The sequence below is a fragment of the Phaethon aethereus genome (genome assembly GCF_964289735.1).
Source record: "Phaethon aethereus genome assembly, chromosome: 9".
In the NCBI taxonomy this organism is placed as follows: Eukaryota; Metazoa; Chordata; class Aves; order Phaethontiformes; family Phaethontidae; genus Phaethon; species Phaethon aethereus.
In genome coordinates, this window is record NC_138585.1 from 27361842 (window position 1) to 27387066 (window position 25225).

The 25225-nt window shown below is 46.3% G+C and overlaps 1 protein-coding gene across 2 annotated transcripts in view; it reads left to right on the forward strand.

The window, feature by feature from the left end:
* VEPH1 (ventricular zone expressed PH domain containing 1) overlaps positions 1-25225 on the forward strand; it is a gene marked incomplete at its 3' end in the record, with an annotated part of 81130 nt that overhangs the window by 33300 nt on the left and 22605 nt on the right. For both annotated transcript variants that reach the window (XM_082003794.1, XM_082003795.1), the window contains exons 7-9: positions 4737-4946; positions 5846-6240; positions 21492-21631. In XM_082003794.1, coding sequence (XP_081859920.1) covers positions 4737-4946; positions 5846-6240; positions 21492-21631 — 745 coding nt within the window. The remainder of the gene's footprint in view (positions 1-4736; positions 4947-5845; positions 6241-21491; positions 21632-25225) is intronic.

The following is a 25225-nucleotide window of genomic DNA, read 5'->3' on the forward strand; positions in this document are numbered from 1 at the left end:
TTAGCAGCGGTTAAGGCTAAAATGAGAGTTCTCCACTGATTTTAAGTGGATTTTATTCTGACTTGTACTAGTCTAAGCGGGACTAGTCCAGACTTTGACATGGAAATACCCTCCTCGCTCCAGAGCTGCTGCAGTTACTGAACTGCAGTGTTTTTTAAAAAGCGGCAATCCAGAGTATTTATGCTGTGAAAGAAAAACAGAATTTTAAAATGTGTGGCTGGATTATAACCATTCCTTCCAGAATCATGTGTTTATATAAGAAGAAACTGATTTCTTCAGAGCAATAGCTGGCTTGGAGTTGTTTGACACAGGGAATTTTACATGCAGTTAGTGGAGGGTATAATTAAAACCATGCGATGCTCTGTTGCCCCATACTGTCACAAAATTGCAAGTTAGTCAGTCTCAGAGGTGCTTTATAAGAACACATAAAGAGTTTTAATGGACTGATCCAACATAGAAGTATAGCATGGTCAATCAAAAGAAGGCAAGAAAGGAAAGAAGGAAAGCAAATTTAATGGGCAAGGACTGAGCATAACAGGCTATACAGTGCTAGTCATGTCAGTGTAGTGGCTGGATGAAATTCTCTTTTCTCCTCAAAGGAGAGGATAGGTCTACCACATGGCATCATTGAGCATTCATTTACTTTTCATTTTCTACACTATTTGTCCTTCTTTAAATCAGCACTTGTAGTGGTGAAGAGGGCATCTAAGACTTTCCTACATTGGTAAGGGCCTATGGTGCGATTTATTTCAGTGCAGGAGAAGCCTGTCCGCATGAAGCGTGCACTCCCCTTGCCGCTCCATGTCCTGCCTGGCCTCCGGGAGCAGCAGCCCCGCAGGCAGGCCAGGCAGCACGACCCGCTGCCTGCTGCCTGCATCCACCAGCATCAGCTATCAAAACGTCCTGGCCTCGCCCATCAGTACCTGCGAGCGTGGAGGCTGGGAGCGGCACCGCGTGTGAAGTGCCGGAGGATGCAGCCACAGGGAGCTGGAGGCACCTCTGCCTTGAACGTTATCTGGCTGATGAAGTTTCTGTAGTCGGTTACTAGCGATATTTGGAAGCTCTTGATGAGCTTCCCAACCGTGAGCTGGAGGTTTTGAGATCCCCATCGCTCTCTACCGCTTGCCTTCTTCAAACCTGCCCGTCCATCATATTTGAGGAGGTGATTACATCTGTACATTGATGAACCACAAGGACCCGCACTTGATCCATTTGTGTTGCCTCCATCCACACAGAGTTGAAGCCCTGGAAGCAATCCCATCTTGAGAGTATTTTTAGCAATTTCTATTTGTGTATGCTCTTTTTCCCAATTTAAGCACCTGACTGGTGATGTTGATAATGGTGCTGGTGGTCTGGAGAAATGCTCTTCAAATTCATGTATCACTCTTGACTTGCTGACTTGTATATTTAGATCTCTTTCTACAGAGAATTGAAAAGCAGTGAACTGGTGAGTAGCATAGCACTGTCTTTGCAAGCAAGGTCCTTACGATTTCTCGATAGTGCATCCTTTTCCTCTCAAAAACAGCCTGAGCTTTGGTGTAAGCTGATCCTGCTCCAGCAACCTCAGCAATGTACCGAATGTCTCTTGCCAAGATTTCAAACAATAGCTTATTTTACTGTTGCTGGAAGGGGAGGCCAGCGGGAAGGCCTGCCAGGCGTCCCGTTGGGCGTGGGGTGGAGGCTTCATTGAACATTTCATTTGGGGTATGTGCTTTTGGCTTCCTGGGAATTGATGCGAGCGCAAAGCAGGTACATGTGAGAGCAAGTGGTCCGTGGGGGCATGCCCAGGGCCGAGCGCCATGCCTCCCTCCCGTGGCACGTGCAGTCACTCCGAAATCCCGGGCACCCGCAGGGTCAGAACCGAGGTGGTGGTCTCAGGAGCACCGGGCAGCGATGAGCCCTGTATGCACTAACTTACTGCTGCTTCACGTATGCCAAATAGGATTCGTTAATGTATTTCTTTAGCAGAAGCATTTGCTTTTATTTCCTTCACAAAGCCATCAGAGCTCAAGAGGAGAATGCTGGACAAAAAGGTGCTGTTATAAAAGGACGTTTTTATTTCCAAACATGATTGAGGCTTTCTGATTTAGGTCTGTCATTCATAAACCCCATCGGTCCATCAATCCCCGCTCTGTAGCCAGAGGGCTTTATAGCTATATACGTATGGAACAGACGTTTTTCTTGGTGCTTAGCTCCCACAATGGGAGCAGTGTTGATAGTTATGCTGGAGTGACAGCTTTCTAATAAATTAAATCTTGTCCCACATCTCCAGAAAGATTTGTTAGTAAAGGTCATGCCAAGGTTCTTTATTACAGAAGAATATTCTTTTTCCTAAGTGTTCTGCAGTGTTAATATATTATGAGATCTTGCTTAAATTTAAAACAAAACAAGACAAAACTTGCCAACTCCCCTGAGAAATATCCAGAACTGCCTTTATCAAAACACATGAAAAAGTGCATTTTTGTGATGCAGTATTTGTGGGGACTTTTTTAAACATGCTTTGTTTCCACAATTGGTAATTTGCAGTATTTGGGAGTTTTTAATAGGCTTCCCGACTGTGAGCATGACTTGTTGAGAGTCTGCTGCTTTGAAAGTACTGTGTTAAAACTCTTGTTTGTGGCTTTCCATATCCATATTTTACAGATTTAGATATTCAGATATTTGCTCATCAGGGGAAAAAAAAAAAACAACAGCAAAAAAATGCTCAGAAGCAAAATGATCTTGTTTTAGAGCTGTGGGTAGAGTTTAAAAAGAAAATTTTGTCAAATACCGCTTAATTCTCCAAGAGATTTCTGATTGGGTTTGTACTGCCTTCATGATTTTTTGGGTCCAGTTACTCCATAGTTGCAGGATTAAGATGAGAACGTATAAATCCCCAGCAGAAGGCACGTCCCTGAAGAAGAGGGGAAGGAGCAACAGTGCTTTTGCCACAGCACGCTGTTGATCCCCGGGGAAATTCAGTCCTGCTGCTGCATAAGGGCCAAGCAGCATCTCCAAGGGAGCGTGCGGATATCCAAGGTTTAGGCTTCTGGTGAATCACAGAATCATTACGGTTGGAAATGACCTTTAAGGTCATCAAGTCCAACCAGCAACCCAACACCACCAAGCCCACTAAACCATGTCCTGAAGTGCCACGTCCACACGTTTTTTGAACACCTCCAGTGATGGTGACTCCACCACCTCCCTGGGCAGCCTGTGCCAATGCCTGACCACCCTCTCGGTGAAGAAATTTTTCCTAATATCCAATCTAAACCTCCTCTGGCGCAACTTCAGGCCATTTCCTCTCGTCCTATCGCTGGTTACTTGGGAGAAGAGGCCAACCCCCACCTCGCCACAACCCCCTTTCAGGTAGTTGTAGAGAGCGATGAGGGCTCCCCTCAGCCTCCTCTTCTCCAGACTGAACAACCCCAGTTCCCTCAGCCGCTCCTCATCAGACTTGTGCTCCAAACCCCTCCCCAGCTCCGTTGCCCTTCTCTGGACACACTCCAGCACCTCAACGTCCTTCTTGTAGTGAGGGGCCCAAAACTGAACACAGGATTGGAGGTGCCAGTGCCACCAGGGCCGAGCACAGGGCACGATCCCTGCCCTGCTCCTGCTGGCCACACTAGTGCTGATACAGGCCAGAAATGGCCCAATATTCAGAGGAGCCAAGTCTCACTGCGGGCTGAGCGCTGTGTAGGAACCCAGTGAACTCTGTTGTCAGGAGCCCTGTTTTGGGGAATCCAGCAGTTGGACTAAAAACCTTAATCTAGGAAACCTGGTGTTGGGTAGGAAAAGGGCTGCGCTGGAGTAGGGTGTGACACCGGTGTGCCGGACCTTGCCCGGGGCTGGGGTGGTGGATCTTTCATCCTGGGACCCTTCCGCAGAGGGTTCCGCTGTGCCGTAGAGCTTTGGCTGGTAGCGACTGCTGCCCCCGCGGCAGCACTGCCGGGCCTCTGTGAAGACAAGGTTTTTCGCTGGTCAGAGGATAGAAAGCTTACTAGAAAGCAAATTTTTACTAGTGGTATATCTGACAGCAGATTTCTCTTTGTCCTTTAAGATTAACAGCTTCCCTCCAATTTCGTTTAAAGTTATCTTTCAATTTTGCGTGAAAAGATTACATATGCTAAGGGTAATGTGACAATCACATTTAAAATAAAACAGGTTACCCTGAAGTCCTACAAGTTTATTTTAACTCTTAATTTTCTATTTCTTTTTTTGCTGAACTTTAGTCATGTTGCTTAGAACTTTTTCTGAGCCTGTTTCTGTCCATGTACTGACATTTAAAAGATATTTTTCTTACCCAGAGTACAATAATTTGGAAGGAACTGCATATACTTTTGTCAAACTTTTAAAACCACAAATTTCTATAAACTCTGCAATTAGCTCTACTTTTGGTTTATGAAAATAATGTAATAAGTCACTGTTTAGCAAGCTTGAGAGAATGGTTTAAGTTCAGTTGAAAAAATTTTTGCTATGGGACTATTGGGGAAAGAGTTGGGTTTTGCTTATGCAGATAGAGCACATGCAGTTTCTAATCCCATGTTGTCAGAGATGTTCAATGTTTTTTGAATGTCTGACAGAGATGTTGATCTAGAAGATGTTTCTGAAAACGATTAACCCACCTCTAAGAGAATCTCAGCTGAAACGTAATTATTTTACCAGATACATAACACAGGTCACAGGCAAAAAGGCAGCGTCAGCATGGCTATGAACACAGTGTGCCAGAGTTAAATCTCTGCTTTCTACTTCCTTAGGATGGAAAATGATACTGAAACAGAATCTCCTGTACCACTGGATGATTTAAAATCTGTCATGAATGGAAATGAAGAAGATGAAAAACTTCAAGTTAAAATACAGGCTTTTGAAGAGAAAATAAATGTCGACAACAGTACTCCTGGCTCAGTGCGGAGATACAGTTTAGGCCAGGTTTCTAAAGAAGAAAGGAAGGATATGAGATTTAACAGGTATGGCTCTGTAAAATGTGTGAGTGGTTTTCATGAATATCAGTTTTGTAGTAAAACTTTATCCAAACACTGAGAAATTGGTCCGCTTGCCTGATACCTACTATGGGCATCATAAGTCTAATTTTAACCAACTCTCATATCTGTGAATTTAAAGGCTGGATAAAATCTTTCAAAATTATTTCTTTAATCTCTCTGTGCCCTAAAACAGCACAAAGGATAGGAAAACATTTGCATACAGATATTACTAGAAAGGAAGATACAGAGACCTCTCCTGGGTATTACTGCTAACAATAGATACCAAATGTTTGAATCAAATTTTGCCCATCGGCTGTGTGAGGGGAGCACGACTCTCCCGGGACCCTGGGTGAGATAAGGGCTGAGACAGCCACGGTGTCCTTAGGCTGCCTGTGCACAGCAGAGCTTTTCTCTTCCTACTCCAGTATTTGCCCTTTCAGTCGCTTCGTTTCTACCCTCCTTACTCTTACGGAGGCTTAACTCCATCCTCAGCATGTAGGTATGGGGTGGTGAAGGACCGGAGGCTGAATCTTGGTTCAGTCACATGGCTGCTGGGTGGCATTTTTACGATGTGATCAATAAACATATACTCCAGTGCTGGGGTTATAAGTTTCTTGTGGATAGGTTGACCAGCACCATCCGTGGCATGCAGATGTTGTGATACATGGATATTATTTAGTTTCGTTTGCTTATTAAAGCCATGGTTTGAGTTTTGCTTTTGAAATGCATATTTATCAAAAGATATTTGCCTCTGCCGAAATGAACCCCGTGCGCAGCTCTCTGAACCAGCTGCACAGGGGTAGCTTGGGAGAGCACATGTTCAGAAGATTTTTGTGTCTTGCCTCTATTCCGAAACACTTTTCCTTTCCTTAATCACCTTCCAGGTCTAAAAGCCTCGCTTTGCATGCAGTCCGCATGAAGGGGGTAAACTCAGAGAGTGGACAGGATGAGGAGAACGGGGAGATAACTGCTGGTATCTCCTTGACTGAAATCTACGTTAGCCAAGAAAATGACAAATTGCCTTTTAGCGTTGAGACTGAAGCAACACAACTGGGAAATTCTTTGGTTTCACACCAAAGCATCGATTACATGGAATCAGCAAATTTGCCAGGGTCTGCTAAAGAAAAGGCCAACAAAGGAAGCACAGAGGCTGTGACGAGCCGTGTGGAATACCAGGACAAGCTCTACTTGCACTTGAAGGAAAACCTGGGTAAAGTGAAAGCATATGTCATGGAGATGGGGAGGAAAATTCCCATTCCCGATCAGTGTGTAATTGAAGGTAAGAGGTCTGAGCCTTTCCGATTACGAGAACTTTAATACTATACTGAAAGTCATCATGGGGTTCAGGCAGACGGGCAGCAAAGATCATCTAGCACAGAGCTCATGGATGGGGAGGAACATTTTATAAGCTGATGTCATTCACAACTTGCAGTGATTTGAAACCTTCCAGGACTGTTGTTGTTCTCCTTCAGGGATATAGCGCAACCCTCACCCACCCCAGACTTCCGTGAAGATTAACGTGAGGATTGCCTTTCGGCTGCGGTAAGGAGCAAACCCAGAGCTCTCTGGAAAAGGGCATGACCTGTCATACTGAGCTGAAGAGCTGTGGCTGTTGGCTAGGGCTGGCAATACCTCTGGGCACATCTGCAGGGTAGGCATGCAAGGGGAATGTGCCTCTGCCTTTCTCCTCCTGACTGTCACCCAGCTCCAGGCGGTAGGTTATGGAGCTCTGTTATGGAGCATGGAGAGTTGAGTGCGACGGAATGCACGTGCCATGGGTCAGACTTGGCAGGCTTGGCAGACTTGGCCTCCTGGGTTGGTCTAGAGCAAATCTGGGTATCCTTCCTCATTAATATCAAATCAGTTGCCTTACAAGATACATCAGAAATGAAGCAGGTCAGGACCCTCAGGTTAGCACATTCTAGCCCAGACACAAAGCTCCTTGAAGGCACAACAGGATGAGTTCCCCTGTGCTTCGGGTTGGGTTGGATCCTATCTCACCACTTCCCTGGGGTTGTTTAACGTTTCTTGCTTTCATCAAGGGTGGGTATTTGTTTTCAAGTGCGAGAAAGCTGGTTTTGTGAGACTGCGGGGGAGATGGGCGAAACGCTGCAAGATGGGTCTTTGATACTCCTCTTTGAAGTAAATTCTTTAGGTTGGGTTGTGAGACTCTTGCTTATGCTAAGCAGCAGTCGCTCCTTTAATGTGAATTTCTGTGCATCTAACCGCTTGCTGGTGGTCATGAGCAATTTACAGCTCAACCCTTCAATGGGCTGTTTTGATTCCAAAGAGTAGCTGACTCAATAAATTAAAATTAATTTGCAGTCACTTAAAATGTCATCTTCTAATATTACGTAACTTCAGATCCATCAAATATCAACTCTGGTTGATAAAATATTTATTTGTTTACTTTTTCAGTGGTCGGGAAGTTGAAAAGCAGTTTCTATTCCTCAAAGGGATATAACTATATAAATTTAAAAACTTATGTTTCTGAAAAATTTCCTAAATATCTTAAATTCCAGGCTTAATGTTTGAAACGGTTATTTGGTAGAATTAATGATAAAACTTTTGTTTCATAAAATTGCAGTGGAAACATCAGAGTGAACAATCTGGCTTGAAGTGCTGAATGCTATGACCTTGCATTAATCAAATACAAAAGTTGAATATTTTTAAAGGTATTGCTCAGTTTCCTTTCTGAAGTACCTATTATGATATGTTTCAAGTATGTGACTACTTCTAAATTCACTCAAACTATTGTAATTTCCTGAAAATCCTCAACTAACATTCTTAGGGAAATTCTTTGAGTAAGGACACATGTGCAGAACAGGAGATTTATGTGACTCATTCTAAATACGTTGAAGAAATGCAGTCTGGCTCATTACGCAGGGGACAGCTTCATTAATATTTCAGATATTACATAAACCGCTCCATCAAAACTCTTGCAGTTACTGGACTTCTGTGATTCCCGCACACTATAAAGGCCCATTCAAATGTATCTGTTTTACTTTTTAAATGAGATGTTTAGAAAAGAGTAAGAAAACGTTAGAAAATATTAATATACGTAGCTGGCTAATTTTATATTGGTTATGTAGGAGTTTGTTGAGCTGGAAATTTAATATGTACACCAGGGAAAATGTGAAAAGATAGGCACTTCGGGGCATCTCCCATGAAACAGAATACTTGAAGGAAATAGTGGCAAAATGTGTTGCAAAATAGCACTGCAGTTTGCTAATAATGGAGAGTGCATATTTCCCCACACGCCTCTTCGTTAGTCATGCCTTTCCTGGGCTTTCAAGTGGCAGCTCACACACAGGTCAGCAGAGCGTGAATTGCAGTTGTAAGAATTTCTAAGTAACGATGGGCCAAACTCCGTTCACTTGAACAGAGTTCAAACCCCGCTTGCACTTCTGACGGTGGTGATGATGTCTCACCTTTGGGCAGGCTGCCTGTGAACATGCCGAATTCCTTATTGCTTAAAACGGAGACGGGGTGGCATCCCCAAAAGGATGCCGCGAGGACAGAAGCAGCTCGCGTGCCTTTGGATGCATCCAGATCCCGGGGCACGAGTACCGAGAGCGGCAGGAATGAAAGCAGGAGGCTGCTGAGGGCTTCCCAGTGCGGAGCCACTGCTCGCAGAACGGCAGAGGACACTCAGGTCAGTGCTCAGCAGCTGACAAAAAGCAAACGGGCAAGAGAAGAATTATTAAGGAAAATAGATACATCAAATGACATCGTTATGTCGTTGTGTTAATTGGAGCCTGAATCTTGAAGGACAAAGGAGACCGGTAGCAGGAGTATGAGGATAATCAGAGACTGGGAGTCCACGGTCCAGAAAAGAGAGAGCTGATAGAGATTTGCGATATCGTGAGCGACTGAGATAAGCGGGAGTGGTGGCTCGCTCTCTGTCCTAATACCGGTACTAGAGAACACGGAACGAAGTTGTCAGGAAGCAAATTCGAAATACGCAACGTAAGCGCCTCTTAGCACGTCATTAGACACATGTAATTAAATGGCAGAACTGATTGCTGCAGTAGCTTAAGTATGCTGAAAGGGTACCTGGTTTCAAAAGTGATTAGGTGAATTCACAGCTTAGAGCCATTCAGGATTATCAAAATGTCACCTCTGAGTCTGGAAATGCCTGAGCCACAGAGGGAGGTACCAGGAGAGTAGGAGGGAAATTACTGCTGTGTGCTTGTCCTCTTCTTACAAGCAAGTCCTTTGCGAGCCAATACCAGTATAAGGTACTGGTGGGACTTTCTGCCTCGAATCAGAATTGTGACTCCAACATTCCTTGAAAGGACAAAAATTGAGAAAATTTGATTTCTTAACCAAAATAGGAGCAAACTGAAGTAGGACTTGATAACAATTTTCAGCTATGTGCAAATCAGTTAAGGGAACAGCCAAGGCAAGAAATAATGAGATTAAATACCAATAAAAAAGATTCAGCTTAAACAGTAGAAAAAGCTCTCTGCTTGCACAGGCAGAGGAGGTTAAGAGGAGGTTAAAGAAACCTGCAAAGCTGGCCTAGGCAAGGCTGCGAGGTTTGACAGAGCTGAAGACGGGCTGGCGCTCCCTAAAACGTTTCGGTTTTTTCCATATCCATCAGTTGATTGAACAGAAGTTGTTATTTTTTCTGAAGCGTGCCTTACATCATCCGCCAGCTGTACTGCTACTACAGCTCCAATGCCATAGGCACTCTGGACTCTGACTGGGGGCAAGGAGGCAGATCCGATGGCCACTCCAGGTCCCCTGCGTGTCTTTGATCGCATCCTCTGCTCTGTAACTTTGTGATATGCAAACTTTCTTTTTTGCTATTGATTCAGACGTTTGCTGTGTAGGTCTTAGCCCTCACAAAGTATTTTTGCTTTTACAGGGTGTGGGTTTTTTCAGTCTCCTCATTGACTTATAAGCTCATTTGAATTATACTATATATCAAAATATATGTAATATTGACTTAAGTGTCAGATTTTACAGCTGTGAAGGGATACCGGTTAAGAACTGTAAGGGCGGATCCATGCTCTGTTGGTGACAGTTTGAAGATGCCTCCTGTACACATTGAAAAATTGATGTGTCCTCAGCTCTGTTATCTCATTTACTATTTTTGGCTGCACAAGCAGAGGAGAGTTGTGAATTGGGTGATGATCCTACAGCAGAAGCAGGGTTAAGACTGGGCTGTTGGCCAGAATGTCTTAGAAAATGGTCAAGTTGAGGGTGTTTTGGAGAACAGACAAGCTACAACAGCTTACCAGACGCATGTGTGTATAAGTGAATCTTTTGGAACTAACACTGCAGTCTGAGAGGGGATTTAAACTAGGGCAGAAAGAAGGCATCTGAAACCACAAAACCACATTTATTTTAGCTCGTTTCAGTTTGGGGCTGGCAGTGTGGTTCAGTTCCTGCTTAGTTTGAACCACTTTACCTAGATTCACATCTCTGCCACACCTTAAGCAATTTGAGGCATTCTTTTATGTCATGTTCATCACTTTAATCCTCCTAATCCTTTTCCTAACAAAAACTGATCTTTTTCTAACAAAAAATAAATAAAATGACACCATATTTTTCAGGCACTTTAGCTTTCATGGAGCTAAGCAAAGTAGTTTTCATCAGCCCATATTTTTCCAGGTGGTTTGTGATCTTATCGCAACCTCCAGGATCTTGCAGATGGCAGTGGCCCAGACTTGTGCATCTACAATTTCCTGAATGTTTTCAGTGTGTGCTGGGCAGAATTTCTGCTGCCTCGGTGTGGCTGGGGTCCCAGTGATGAAGAACAAGAGCCCGTGTTCAAGATCCCTGTGTTGCATTTGCAGTTTCTCCACTGGCTGCAGTAGGTGCTCTCTGAAGCCTTTCTGCTTTTCTATGTCTCATGTGCCCACCTGGGGAGACAGGGCAATGGTTTGAGTAGGTTGCTTTGAAAGGCTTAGGTGAAAGACGACATTCCTGTTTTACCTGGTTTAGCCCCGATTACCCCCGCACGTAAGCACAGGGTTCTTGAGCAGCTGGCAGGTTCCACCTGCTCTAGTCTTGTGGGCTCGCACCTTGAACTCTGCGTGTTGGGTGATTTGTGACTTACTCTTCTTGTCTCCCAGTTGCGTAGAGATGGTGGGCCAAATGCATGGCCATGTGTATCCCGCCTCTGGGAGTGGCTGGTGTCAGATGGTTCCCAGACACAAGCCTCTACGGCTGCTGGATTTGGTTATAACTTGAGGGCAGGTCCTTGCTTTCCACTCCAGTTCTACCTGCTCTTTTGATAATCAGGATAAAAATGCCACTATTAATGCCTATAGCTCAGAGCACTGAGTGTCAAGTGAGCTGTTGGAAAGAAAGCATTTGATAATGTATGTGTGCAGAGGGTACTGAAGCATTGGCACATCTGCAGCCTGCCTAGCCTCCTTTTTAAAAGGATAGAGCCCAGGGAGATCTAGTGCATCATTCAGTCCCTGGTCACTGAAGCCACATTCAAAATGCAATACCATCCACTGAAAAATATTATACCCATTTTATAAGTAAGTCACTTCTGGCTCCTTGGTGCCCTACAGGAGGAAATACAAACAAACATTTTTGGGGATTAATGACAGGATGCTGAAAAGGGAGGAGGCGGCAGGGAAACAGGTTGCAGTACACTGGCCCTAAATCTGGTTGTTATTATGTTTTTATGCTGTACTGAGAGATAATTGGTACCATATGATGCTGTAGATGGAAAAGCTCGCTGCTCCCCTGCAGTGCTCGCCCCTGCACCAGTCTGATAAATTCCAGCATTCCATAAGCCAAACGTTGATTTGGAACAGATGGACCTCTGCTCCTTCAGTGGGACCACAAAGTTGCATAGGCTCAGGCCAGCGTTTCCAGAGATCAACTGTGCCGTTGCTAGGCCAAAAAAAGAAATATTAGTTGGCATTTTACTCTACAGGACTGGTATTTCAGATACATCCCAAATGTGAGGGCTGGAGGTGAGAATGGAAGTGCTAACTCGCAGGACGGCCATCGCGGTGATCTGCGTCGTCAGGCTGCGGAGAAACTCCCAGCGCAACAGGGAGCGTAATAGGAACATGAACACGCTCAAAACTTGCTGCCCTCACACACGTGATAACAGCAAATCATGTGCACTTACCCCTAGTCTGGAAGCGTCAGTTTAAACAGGCTGGTCTCCAGATGCACTTTACCTGGTAGCCGGGAGACTCCCGGTGGGCTGGCGTTATCGCCCTCCTGGGGGAAAAGCCAAAGCAGAGGACTTGGACTTCTGAGCATCTGGGTTGGACAGGGGTGGACCTAAGGGTTCCTCCAGGAGCTGCCTGTGCCCGCTGCGCGGGCAGGGTGAGGCAGCAGCCCTCTGCCAGGCTGGGGCTCCGGGCAGAGGCGGCCGAGGGATGCGGCTGGCGCACAGAGCGCCGGGCAGCGCGGGAGCGGGGCGTTTGCCCGGGACCCCGCTCTCCTGCGCACGCCTTGTGGGCTCGTGGCGCTTCAGTCATCGGTACAGGCAGCGGAAACCAGAATGCGCTTTTGCTTCGAAGATGGGACAACGTGGCAGAGATGTTTTGCTGTTGTACCTTCCCAAATGACCTAGGCTGTTCATTACCCTGACGGCAAAGGGGTTTATAAAGTTAAGCTGATCTCTACGTTCTCAAATGTGGCTTCTGCCACTCAGGTTTGGAGGCGGTTGTACTGAGTGCATCGCAGTGGCCGTCCAGACCCCGTTATAGTCGTGCCGCCTTCATGAATTCTTGTGTAACTTGCTGGAGGTGAGATCTATTGGGCTGTGTTATGGCACGGATGCAAAGCTAGTGCTGTTTAAAGAGATAGATAAATCGGCATTTCTTGAAGCTGATTGCTTTAAAAAGTGCCCTTTTCTCCTGTAAATATATTTATTGTTTGCATCCTTATTTGTAATCCAAGCTCAAGAGATCAGGAAGAATAAACTGAGGAAGATGAAAAAGGATTAAAAGTGAAATTTTTTAAGTTCTATACTTTTCTTATTCTTTGGTTTCATGTTTATGGGTGGGTTCTATCCTATTTGTGAAATTTATGAGTATACTTTTACTCCTATTAACAGATTTTATTTAATAGTAAAGGATTACCAATGTAAATCAAATAATGCATTAATTGTTCCCAGAACCAGTGACTCTGTACCTACTTGCCTATGTCCCTCCTGGTTTAACACAGCATGTTAAGCTGGAATAAACAACAATTACCAACTGTACTGACATTCTTCTGTTTATATTTTGTTCTTTTTCCCCAGGCACACCCACTTGGTAGTGAACTTTAAAATTGCAACATATATTTTCTTGTTTCCTGCAGGAAAAACATGTTGTTGCTTATTTTCTTGCTAGAAGTTTGAGACTGGCCAACAGATGTGATGAGAAATGTTTCTTGACTTGGAGGAGCATTTCCTTGGGATCTTGATCAGTCTCTGCCATCTGGGGCATTTGGTGATGCCGTGGGGTCATTTTGTGCCTCGCATTGCATTTTGCACATTCTTCACGTTTTAAAATCCTTTCCTTGTGCTACTCGGACTCTCCTTCTAAGCCAAGCCACAGCCAAGCTGAGGAAGGAGGAGAACTCAGGCTTGGGGAGGAGCGGCTGGAGAGCTGCCTGGCAGAAAGGGACCTGGGGGTGCTGGCTGACAGCCGGCTGGACATGAGCCGGCAGTGTGCCCAGGTGGCCAAGAAGGCCAACAGCGTCCTGGCCTGTATCAGGAATAGTGTGGCCAGCAGGAGCGGGGCAGGGATCGTGCCCCTGTACTCGGCACTGGTGAGGCTGCACCTCGAATCCTGTGTTCAGTTTTGGGCCCCTCACTACAAGAAAGACGTTGAGGTGCTGGAGCGTGCCCAGAGAAAGGGAACAAAGCTGGTGAGGGGTCTGGAGCACAAGTCTGATGAGGAGCGGCTGAGGGAACTGGGGTTGTTCAGTCTGGAGAAGAGGAGGCTGAGGGGAGACCTCATCGCTCTCTACCTGAAAGGGGGTTGTGGTGAGGTGGGTGCTGGTCTTTTCTCCCAAGTAAGCAGCGATAGGACGAGAGGAAATGGCCTCAAGTTGCACCAGGGGAGGTTTAGATCGGATATTAGGAAAAATTTCTTCACTGAGAGGGTGGTCAGGCATTGGCACAGGCTGCCCAGGGAGGTGGTGGAGTCACCATGTCTGGAAGTGTTCAAAAAACGTGTGGATGTGGCGCTTCAGGCATGGTTTAGGGGACACGGTGGCGCTGGATTAATGGTTGGACTTGATGATCTTGAAGGTCCTTTCCAACCTAGTGATTCTGTGATTCTCTATGCAGAAGATGTGCCCAAGCGTCACCAGCTGCTGCTGCCAGCGATGCAGGAGAGCAGGACATGGGCGCAGCCGGGTACGATGCCCAGGGGAGGCTGCGATGAGGAGCTTCTTGAGTGGAGGGATGCACAGAGCTCTAAAATGTCTTGGCTTAGGTTTGCTCTTAGGTGCTCATCAGCAGGGATAATTCATAGGAACTGGATAAAACAAGCAATTGTTCCGTCTGTTCGGTGTGTTACCCCAGATACTCAGCAGCAGTAGGTATTGCTTTGCTGCTAATGAGATGAAGCAGAGCTATGAACTTTTCTCCTTTTCTGAGTTAACTGAGCCAGTGCTTAGCCTAAACAAAACTCTCATCAACATACACAGGCTTCTCACCTAATAAACCTGCGTTGCACCAGAGCTCGCTGGCCTCTCCCTGAGTGTGGGGTAGATCCACGCTGCCCATCTTTCTACCTGGGTGTCGGGGCACAGCCTGAGGTCCCAAGTGCTGAGAAATTGGTTTCTCTGCCGTTACCAAAGGGAGTGCTGACAAGATGTACAAAATGTGCTGTAATTCTCTCTGAGAAATTCAGAGTGTGGCTCCGCCGACAGCAGCTCACGGGTGCATGAGAAGTTCGTTGTTCACGCAAGCCCTACAGCAGCAGCGCGGATGTGGGGTGACTGGCGTTCAGACCAAGGCTGCCTGTCGCTGCCTGTACTAAGTCACTACCACAATGAAGACGTACCTGGAGTTGTATCGTCTTGTCCCTGAAATGTCCCTTTCCTCCTCGTGCAGTATCTTTTGACGTGTTGACGTGTACAAGGGTTTTTCCTGGTCCAGGCGAAACCATCGTACCCATCCTCCATCTCCAAGAACTGGCACTCTTAAATAGGCGTAAGACAAGTCTCTCTCTGGGTTTTTTTCTTTTCTTTTTCCACAGTCAAAGCCTCTATGAGCCCATTCAGTATAGAAGTGCTATTGGAGTCACAGGTCTAGTGGTTGAAATGGTGTTTCCATAAATCCTAATTTAGATCAGATGGGACAGGTTACTCAGTGAAATAGAAGTTGGCATAAACACCCTGCTTCAAATTTGCTTTCCACATTTAGAAGTGACAGTGGTTTTTAAAGTACAAAACTAGTTCTAGAGTCTGTAAATATGTAGCTTAAATGTGACCAATATAATAGGCTTAATGTCCTCAGGGAAATCAGTTAATTTTTGCCTTCCTCTCTCCTTTACATACTTTTGACCAATTATTTTAAAGAGTTGCAGATCTATCTTAGCCATAATTTGGACTTCATTGCTTTAAATCACATCAAAAGGACCTTTAGTCAACGTTGGATTGCCAGCATCTGCCAAGGTGTGCCATGTGCTGGGGGAGCTGTTGCAGAGCCGGTTGACAGGCATCTCCTGTGTGTTGTATCTTACTGATATCTGGAAAGTTTCTTCGGAGCTAAATTCATCTTTCCTTACCAGGCAAAGTCAGGGTGAGTGGTTACATATTTCCACACAGCGAATTACACAGATTCAGGGAACTGAGTTGTCTCCACCTTTGTAGATTGAGACTGGTTTCTTTTCACCTTCAAAGCTTTTTTGCTAACTCAAGCCTGCAAGTGATTTATTTTTGTTCTTCCCAGCAAAAATTTTTGTATGCTCCCCTTTCCTAGCTAAACCTACAGACCTGATCGCTGCTCAGTCATCAGATTTCCCTTTGTCAGCTGCTGTGCATTGCCAAGTGCAAATGCAAAGAGTTGTTTTCCCTAGAAGTGACTGCCTTCAAGTCTTGCTGTGTTGTATTATCTCTGCTTTAACTCCTCTGAAATCAGGTGGGATTACCCAAGGTTGATATTTGGTTCATAGTATTTTATATAGCATTGCAATGATGGGCTGGGAAAAGTCTGCAACAGAGCTTACCTAAAGCTCAGCCAATTCATATGCATGTGTTTTAGGAAAGCCTAAAATGTATCTTCTTAAGCTGCATGTCATACCAAGTACATAAGTACCTGCAATTTGTAAATACTACAAAAATTTTAAAAGCACCTTTTTAATTCTTGGTTAGAGTGTGTCTGAGCACAAGTATGAACATGGATGTGTTAACACGCTTCGCTCCTGAATGATCCTGCCACACTTAAACTTATCCACAAGGTACAGAAAAAATGACGTACTATGATGGACATTTTGAGGTTTAAATCATAGTTCTTTTGGATCCTTGAGTAAGATACTATAAAAGTGCAGTATGATACTTGAAATATCAAAACCCATAGTGAATGTTATTACTCTGCTGCAGTGGAATATGGTGCATAGACTGAATTGAAATTGCTACACAAGCGGGGAAAAACTTGTAAAGAGCAATATTTTCACTTCTAGAAACATTCAATGCTTTCAATTGGCAGCTTAAAAATGAAAATGTAGCATGCAAAGTTAGCGTCTAACAACAAGTGGGTGTTAGGATAACACTTGCCTTGTACAATACAGACAAACTTTTTGCTCAGGCAGCATGGACTCCAGTGCTTGAGCTGACAGTTATTTTGGTATGTATGATCAGCCTCAGTATTCTTCTCGGTGTCGTCCACAAGGTCTTGCTAAGCAATTTGTTAGGTTTTTGTGTCTCTCCATATAACCTTTGCAGGTTTTTTCTGCAGCATTTAAGAGACTCCTTCACAGTCCCATCAAACACAATCCCACCTAGCACTGGGCACCCTTTCTTCATTGCTGGTGTTCTGGAGCTCTGCCTCCTTCTGCTCGCAGCTGCAGTGATTTCTGTGGGAGGCTGCCCAGGTGGGGTTTAATCAGCTTGATGTGGGCTTCCCAGGGGTGACAAGAAATCTAGCTCTGGACTTTATTGCCTTGCATGGTTGTTTAATGCACCCCAGTGTTTGCCTGCAGCTGTTAAATGCCTCCCGGGTTTCTTGTCAATTCGTACATTTGTCACTGAAAAAATAACCGCCGTGCTCACTGGAGAGGAAGGCATTGACTGACGCTCCCTTTTTGCAGTGGCATTACATGGTTTATGGTCACTTTTAGCTAAGAGTGATTTCCCCTAATGAAGCATTAAACTTTTCACGCATATGGACCAAGGCCAACCCTCTACTTCTTGTTGAGTGTATTGAAGTTAAGGTTTTGTTAGCATCTGTGCTGCATAAACCAGGGGTCTTTAGTTTAGACCGTGCTGTTGGCAGAGCATTCTGTCAACAGCCTCCTTGGAGACGTCATTTAGTTTTGTGCTTTAATACGTCTCAGGACTTAGGATCGCGCTAATTAACTCCTTTTTCTTTTTAAAGAAGGAGTTTCTCAAACTCCTCCTTTATATTGCACATGAACACCAGCAGGTTACTGGTTTGGGTAGTTAGATTAAACGCAAATTTTCCCCATAGCTACTAACCCAAGAGTAGTGGACTTTATGCCCTATCTTTTTCCTGCGAACATGGGCTTGTTGCTTACAGGCGTGATGTATCTGTGATCTGCAGCTACATTAGGGTTTTTTTCTGAATTGTTATCTCAATCGGGCAGCGTTTGCATCTTTGTTAGTGTAACTTTAAGCCCTGGCTTTCTACTGCTGAAAGCTTACAGTCGTGTGCTTCTAATGTTGTCCCACTGTAGATCTTAGAGTATGTTTGTGTTCAGGTGATTGACGTGACCCAAACAGCACTTCCACATGCCACAGGATTTAGTCAATGTGCACAAATCAATATTGTCATCTTCAAGGAGCAGCCTACAAATGCCCAGTGCTTGGCATCAAGCCACCACCTCATGCAGATTCTTTCCTTCCTCAAGGCAACTTTCTCCCGTAATAAATCCATTTTTTCAGGCCTACACAAGAGGAAAGAGTGCAGTATTCCTAACACCAATGAGCATGCCTCTTTTTTTGGTACGTTCAGCGAAGCCGTGAACAGTGGCCCACTTCAGCTCCTCTTTCCATTGCTGTCTCGGAGCAAAGGAGATAGCTTCAAAGTTGTCTTCTACTAAATGTACTCTCCAGCGACAAATAGAGACAGGTTTTCTGGTTGCCTCGCCCATGGTTTAGGGGAGCCAGGGCTGGTCTGGGTCCTTCCCCCTGTGTCTTTGGAGGGGTGTGATCCAGATGATGTTTGTAGTCCTGTCCAGCTCTATATCATTTTGACACGGTTCATGTACTCCCTCCCCGGGAGGAAAGCTCACCGCCTGGTCTGACCCTCCGACCTCCTCGTGCCTGTGGCTTTTCTTCTGCTTTCACTATCGCTCCTGCTGGCCCCATATTGGCTTATGCACCTGCCTATGATTAAAGATTAATGAACACCCCGTTGGTTTCCAGCTAAGCCAAGCTTCATCTGCTGTAATGTTGCTGATTACACCACGTGTTCCTCGGAGGAAGGGGTGCTGTTATCATACCTTTCTCTACATACAATCTGGTTTGGTTCTTGTGCTCACTTCCAAATATTATGCGTTGCCTTGGCTTGTGTGTGCTTCCCCACAGTGTGCGCAGTGACTCCACTGCTTTTTGTGGAGTCTAACTTTAATCGTCCCGTGCCTTTACATCTCAGGTCTCTTCCTCTGTGCTACAGCAGAGTCTCAATAAGCTCTGCAGTCCCAGTTTGCAACTGGTAGCTTCCTTTTCTTGGCAAATTCAAACAGCTTTGTCAAAGGATAATAAAGTGGTTTCCACTTGCCAGCCTCTGAATTTTTTTCTCCCAGCCTAACAGCCATCTGGCCTCTTTGTAGCATCTTCAGCAGGTTCCAACATCCCAGCTTTGAATTTTCTGCATTTTTAGTAACAGCCTGATCCATTGATACTTTTGCTCAAGGGACCCATCCTTTTGTACCTCTGGCAAACTCATTCCTCATACGTAGTGTTTTTATGTGAAATGCAGAATTTATTTAATTTCTCTCCTATGCTTTCACATCTTGATTGAATGAAAAATGTTAAAACCAACAAGTATTTCAAGGCTGCCTTCTGACATCATGTTTCCTTGTTGCTGGCACTCATAGTCAGTAATCTATAAGGCTGTGCTACTTAAACTGTCTTCCGTTAGCCACATTTTCTAAAAAGTTAGAACTCATTTTTCCAGTTAGGGTATTTTCTTACAGCTTTCTATTCCTACACCTTCGCCGCACGGTGACTCACCAGGATAGCATGAGGCTCTGAGTAATGCTCCCGGCAGAGCTGGCCCCGTCAGCCTTCTCGGCTGCGTGATTCATGTTGTGGACGCTGCGCGGCGAGACCTGGCTGGCCGCCTCCGCAGGAGCCCACGCTGCGCGCGGTTCTCCTTGACCCTGCTTTGGCTCTGACCCTGCAGGTGCCGGCAGGCCAGGGCCTCGGGAGAGGTGAGCGACGGCGGCTTTGTGCGCGGTCAGGCTAGCGGGCTCATCAGCCGCGGCACGGCAGCTCGTCTGTCTGTCCGTCCTTTCTGCCTTCAGCTAGGAAACAAGTGCGGCGGCAGCAGCTGGTGGGACCGGGCGATCCCCTCCCCTTCTAAGTTCAACTCTCCAGCTGGGTGAAGAGAGTGCAGCTCTCCCCTGTGTTTGCATCAGGGTCATTGTCTAAGGATCTCCATCTTTTGTTTTCCACGCCTTTTTGACTTGGATAGCCGCTTGTTCCTGTTCAAAGGGGCTATAAAATGATACCACTATTTTAAGTCGATAGAGAAGCCTGATTAGGTTATGCCTAACATGCTGTTATCATTATGAGGAGTCATCCAAAGACAGAAAAGGAGCGTCCAAGGTCAATATTTTGCAAAAGCAGGATCGTACATCTCAAGGACTTCATTTCCAGTTAAAGCCAGCATGGGAAGTTCAGAGTCAGGTAACATTACGTAGCATACAGCTTTTGCACTGAGCAGTTGATCCCAAAGGACGATTCCAGATTGCAGGTAACCACTGGGGGATATTTATCGACAGATGACATGATCACAGGTGGCATAAATGGTTGGGATTTGGCAGAGCAGTGAGAACTGGAGACGCTTTCTCTGTAGTGCCCCAGAGCTGGGACTGTGAGTCAAAGTGCACTTTTGGAGAAAACCTACGTGTTGAGTGGGTGACACTGAGTCACGACTGTGAACGTACATATCCCACCTTTCCCGGTGCGTAACTGTGAATGCGTTGGCAGTCTTGTCCAGTTGGCCCTGGAGCTCCATGCCTTTTCCATGTGTTTTTTCACCACGAAGTCTGGGGCTGTGCTGGCAGTCGTGGCCCGTGAGCTCCGCCAGCAGCTGCCCTGGCGCTGGCTTGCCAATTTGAACAGGTCGCCGTGTCACGTTGTCCCTTGCAGCATGGCGGGAGCAATGATTCCTGTCCCTTGTGTGTCGTGCCTCTTGGAGAACAGCTGCAAAACTGCGGCTCCCTGGCTTAGTGGGTAAAAATCAGGTGTGACCAGCAGACTTAGGTAGGCTTGGTAAGAAGCAGATTCTGTAGAAGCTGGAGCCCCCGGCAGCCAGGCGGTAGCCAGAGCATCTCAGAAGCAGAGCAGGTTCAGGCAGACCTGAGCCCGGGCTGGGGTTCCTGGGTGGACGGGGAGAGGGGCTGTGGCCGGGAGCCCTCACGGAGCGGGGCAAGAGCTGGCACATCGGCTCCCTGCCGTGGCGCAGGGCTCAGGGAATACTCCCTAACGCTCTGAAACGGTGGTATTTCTGGTGGCGAATTAATAAGATGGCCCGTACAGCAAACACGCTACGTGCGCAGCGGTGTTGTAAATCGATTTATGCATCTTTTGGCTCCTGGAGGATCCATTGCAAAGAGGGGAAGTGCTGTGGCTTCTGCCAGCGGCTGAATGAGCCCGTTCCCGGCTGGGAGCCGCGCGCTGCACTCCTCCATCCCTACAGACACCGGCTTTCAGCTGCACAAAGTCTTGGCAAGGAGCCCACAGGTGTCAGGCCCCCATATGCCCGTTTCCCAAGATGGGACGTTTTCTCCGACAAACTCTTTAAATAAGAGTAAGCGATGCACAGTTTTGGCAGATCTGTCTGCTCTGCAAGCTCAACGACGGGACCGAATGCATAAGGAGGCGTGCAGAGGATCAACAGCCTGACTGTGCGCCGTCTTGCACCTTCTGCATTTGGGAGTAAATGATTGCTACATTAGATTTAAAGCGCTGGGGACAACATTTCTCCAGTACTGGCAGATGGCTTGTGTTTAAATTAAGGGCACAGACACAGTAATATCCTTCTGAACGCTGCAGGAGCTGACCCAGACGGAGATGCCCCCGAAGCGGACACGTATGCCCAGGCACTGCATGACTGGATGTACACTGGTAATGGACAGTTAGGTTTCTGTCTTTTATGTAGTTGATTTTAATATTCTGTGTATTTATTTCTAGATACTCTTAGAAGTTGTGTAGCAAAGCTGTTCTTCAGCTGTTCCCTGAAGGGCCATTACTGCTTGTACAGTAAATCCAGTTTTACCCTCATCAGCCGGCAGCCTCCGCTGTGGATCCATATCATGTTCCTCTTTCAGCAGGTGTGTGCAAGACAAATTAGTGGCACCTCTATATTGTTAATGTTGTACTTGGAAAAAAATGTTTAATCTTCAAATACGCTTCTAATCTACAGTGCTGTGTGACACTTGTGTTCTCTCAGAAAGTCATTATAGTAGGTTGAAGTTTGTAAGTTTTTATATTTCTATTAAATACAACAAATTCAAACTGTCTGGAGATAAAAAAGTGGGACTAAACCTTATTGTCCTCATTCAGGCAAAACTCCCAGTAAGTCCCAGGTGCTTTGCAAACGAGCAGGAGCATTGCAGTGGATTTGCAGGGGAGCAGAATCAACCCCGAGGATGCAGGTGGAGGTTAGAGGTGCAGCACCACTGGGATTTTTTACTGCAGAAGTTTTGACTGAGCAGGATTTGCAAATCTGATCAGTGCTGTTCTCCTACCAACCCTAAGCTATTTTCTCATGTTTAATACCATTTCCAAATACAGCCCGCTATTTGGACATACGTGGACTTTCCTAATAGGTTACAAATAGTATGAAATTGAAAGAGAAAACCCTACATTCACACTTCAAGATGAAACAGATGGGTCTTGTGTTAAAATAGTAAAGTTCAGTTTCTTAACCTATGCAGAGTCGTTCACCACACCTCATCCCACCCTAATGCAACCGTAGAAATACAAAGGATTTATCGGAAATTTAAAAGACGCATGGCGAGTTATGCTGTGAATTTAACAGCTCAAATCACTCTTCCCTCTGTCTGCTCCTAGAAATAGATACCAAAAAATGCTTTTCGAATATGCGGTCAGTAGGAGTATTGGGGTGCTTCAGTACAAGAGGTGGGTTCTCTGGATCCAGAGGTGCCCGTGTGAGCTGTTTGTGGGGACGGGGCTTTGCTGTAGATGAGGAAGGAGGATGGTCAGGAGGTGGTCAAGCTGAGAGGTGGTCAGGGAAGGAGAGGACAGTGCCAGAGCAGAGCAAAGGAAGCAAAGAAGAGCAGAGGCAGAAACAGGGGTGAGAAGACAATATGAAACGCTGAAAATAGAGGAGGTGAATTACTATGTCAATGAAAACCTGAAGAAAGAGGTTGAATGTTAAACAGGACCTAGAGAGCATAAATGCATTATGTTATGAATGTACCATTTCATTCCTGATGAGAGGAAAACAGATGTTGGAAAATACAGACAGAAGACCTAAAACGCACAGAAACGAGAACGGGTGCGCAGAAGCGGAGGATTCGGGCGGCAGAGCTGGCGCGCCTCGCCCCCGCGCCGCAGCCCCCGCGCCGCAGCCCCCGCGCCGCAGCCCCCGCGCCGCAGCCCCCGCGCCGCAGCCCCCGCGCCGCAGCCCCCGCGCCTCGCCCCCGCCGCCCCCTCTGCTCGCTCTGGGGTTCAGGCTTTGAAGCGGTCGCGCTGACAATTTAGCCCCTGATCCACCTTTAGCCCCTGGTGCCCCGCCTCTTCCCGATACGTTTTTCACTGGAAAACCTCTCCCTTTAGCCCCTTCCCAGATTACCTGGGATTTGGCCCTGCCAGCTCCGCCTTGCAGCAGGAGCACCGAGCCTGGCGCAGCTCCCAGCTCGCGGGGGCGATACTGCTTCCCTGCCCCGTTCCTCTGCGCTCGGGTGCCCGTCGCCCCCCCTTCCCCTTCCCCATCCCCACGCTGGGCCCTGCGCTGCCCCCAAACGCCGGTCCCCCCGTTTCCCGGGGCTCCCCCCGCGCCGGGCTGGGTAACCGCCCGCGTCCCGCCGCGGCTCCTTTTCCCCAAGCTCTGCTCTTTTTCCCCGCAGCCTTCCCAGCTTGCTCCGGCTGTGCCGGTGCCGCCCCCGGCCCCCAGCGGAACCCCCCGCGCTGCCGGGGCCGCGCGCGAAGCGGCGCGAGTGGGTTCCGTGGGGTTGCGCACACGTGACGGGCTTTTTTTAATGGCAAATAGTGGCTCCCCTTGAGTTGCGCAGAGCAGCCGAGCCTGCTGTGTATCGGGAGGGGGTTTAACGTCGGATAATTTGTTTTTCCTGTGTTCGAAATCCTAAAGCTTTTAAGTACTGGATATATCGCTATTATTAAATTAAATACAGGGCGCTAACTTCAGCCCTGGGATAATGTTATTTAAGCTGCGAAATTGTACGAGGGAAAATGTGACGTAAAATGTATTTATAGTGTGTTAATAACGAGTTAAATGAAACGCTGGTGATAAAAACATAGTTTTCAGCAGATCTGTCATAGATTCACAGACAGACGACTAATATATGGTTTCTGAAGATTTCAATACCAGTTACCGTATTTTTATTCCTTTTTTGTCAGTCGCTCCATATTCTGTTTGACGTTGTATTCTGCAAAAGAAAAAGCAAGAAGAGAACTTTTTCTCTCAGGTCTCCAGAATAGATCCTTAGTTGCGTGACCCTGCTTTCTATTAAATTTTTAAAATATTAGGGAATATCTATGTCATGTTTTGAAACCCTTGGATGGAAGCTGTGAAACAGCAAATTATTAGTACGGGGCAGTAGGAAGAGAAGCGTATGTCAGCGGAGATCTGAGAAATTGTCTTACAGTTAAATGATGATCAACAAAAGGAACAAAATTAGAATAAGGGGTGATGTCAGAGAGGTTAGTCGATAGACGGGGTGCTTAGTTTCACAGATTCATTAAAATCATCCTTTAGTGCCACATGATTCATGGTTTAATTTCCCCCATCAGGCAGGACAGTGCCAGGCCACCGCGGCAGCACCAGCGAGCGAGGGGCTGCCTGGCGTGTCCCTTTCTAACACCTTCCCCACAGTCGCTCTGAAATTTGCCGAACGCAAAGTAGCTGGGCTGCCATTTTCTCGAGCCAGGTGGCTGCCTGGAGGCGACCGCTTCTGCCTTTTAATTTGGACAAAATGATCCGGCTGTTTCTGAGAGCTTAGCTGGAAAAAATGCATGGCCTCAGCCACGATAAAATTCCTGGTTTAAGTCTTACTGGAGTGTGTCTGTGTCAGTTGGATGCCAGACAGTGTGATTAGGATTGTTGGGTTTCTGTTTAGAAACAGAAGAAGGAATGTCCATCCAGGAAACCTACATTAAAAGGACATGGTTCATATTGCGAAATCAAATACTTGAAATATGGAAAATCAGATTTGCTTGTGCACTCTTAACTTGGCTCCTAGACGCAAATGCATTTTTTAATTACAAGATCATGTAGAAGATAGAGTGGAGGCAGAAGTGCTAAGCTCTCTCAGCTGCAGTGGTGTTCTTGTAACATTGACTTTCTGTGCAGTTTATACAATGAAGAACTTAATGCTGTTGAAAGAATAATTCAAGGCAGTATAAGGTTGTCTCCTTGCTGTCCTTTGAAACAGGGAGCTTTGGAGGTGAGAGCACCCAACCCAACACAGGTTTCATCTTGTTTTGTGAATGTTCAGGGGCTGAAAATTCCTGTACTCTGCCAGCAAAATCTGGGTTGGACGCGTTCTGTGGAGTTTTTTTCTCTTGCGTTTCACCCGGCTGCCTGTTCAGTGCCGGCGCAAACGTTGCACTGTTACTCTTCCCAGCACAAGGTCCAAGAGCTGCAGTCAGGTCCAAATAAACATATACAAGCCTGCAGCGCTGCTAAGCATCTCTTCGCGTTAACGGGTAAATGACCTGTC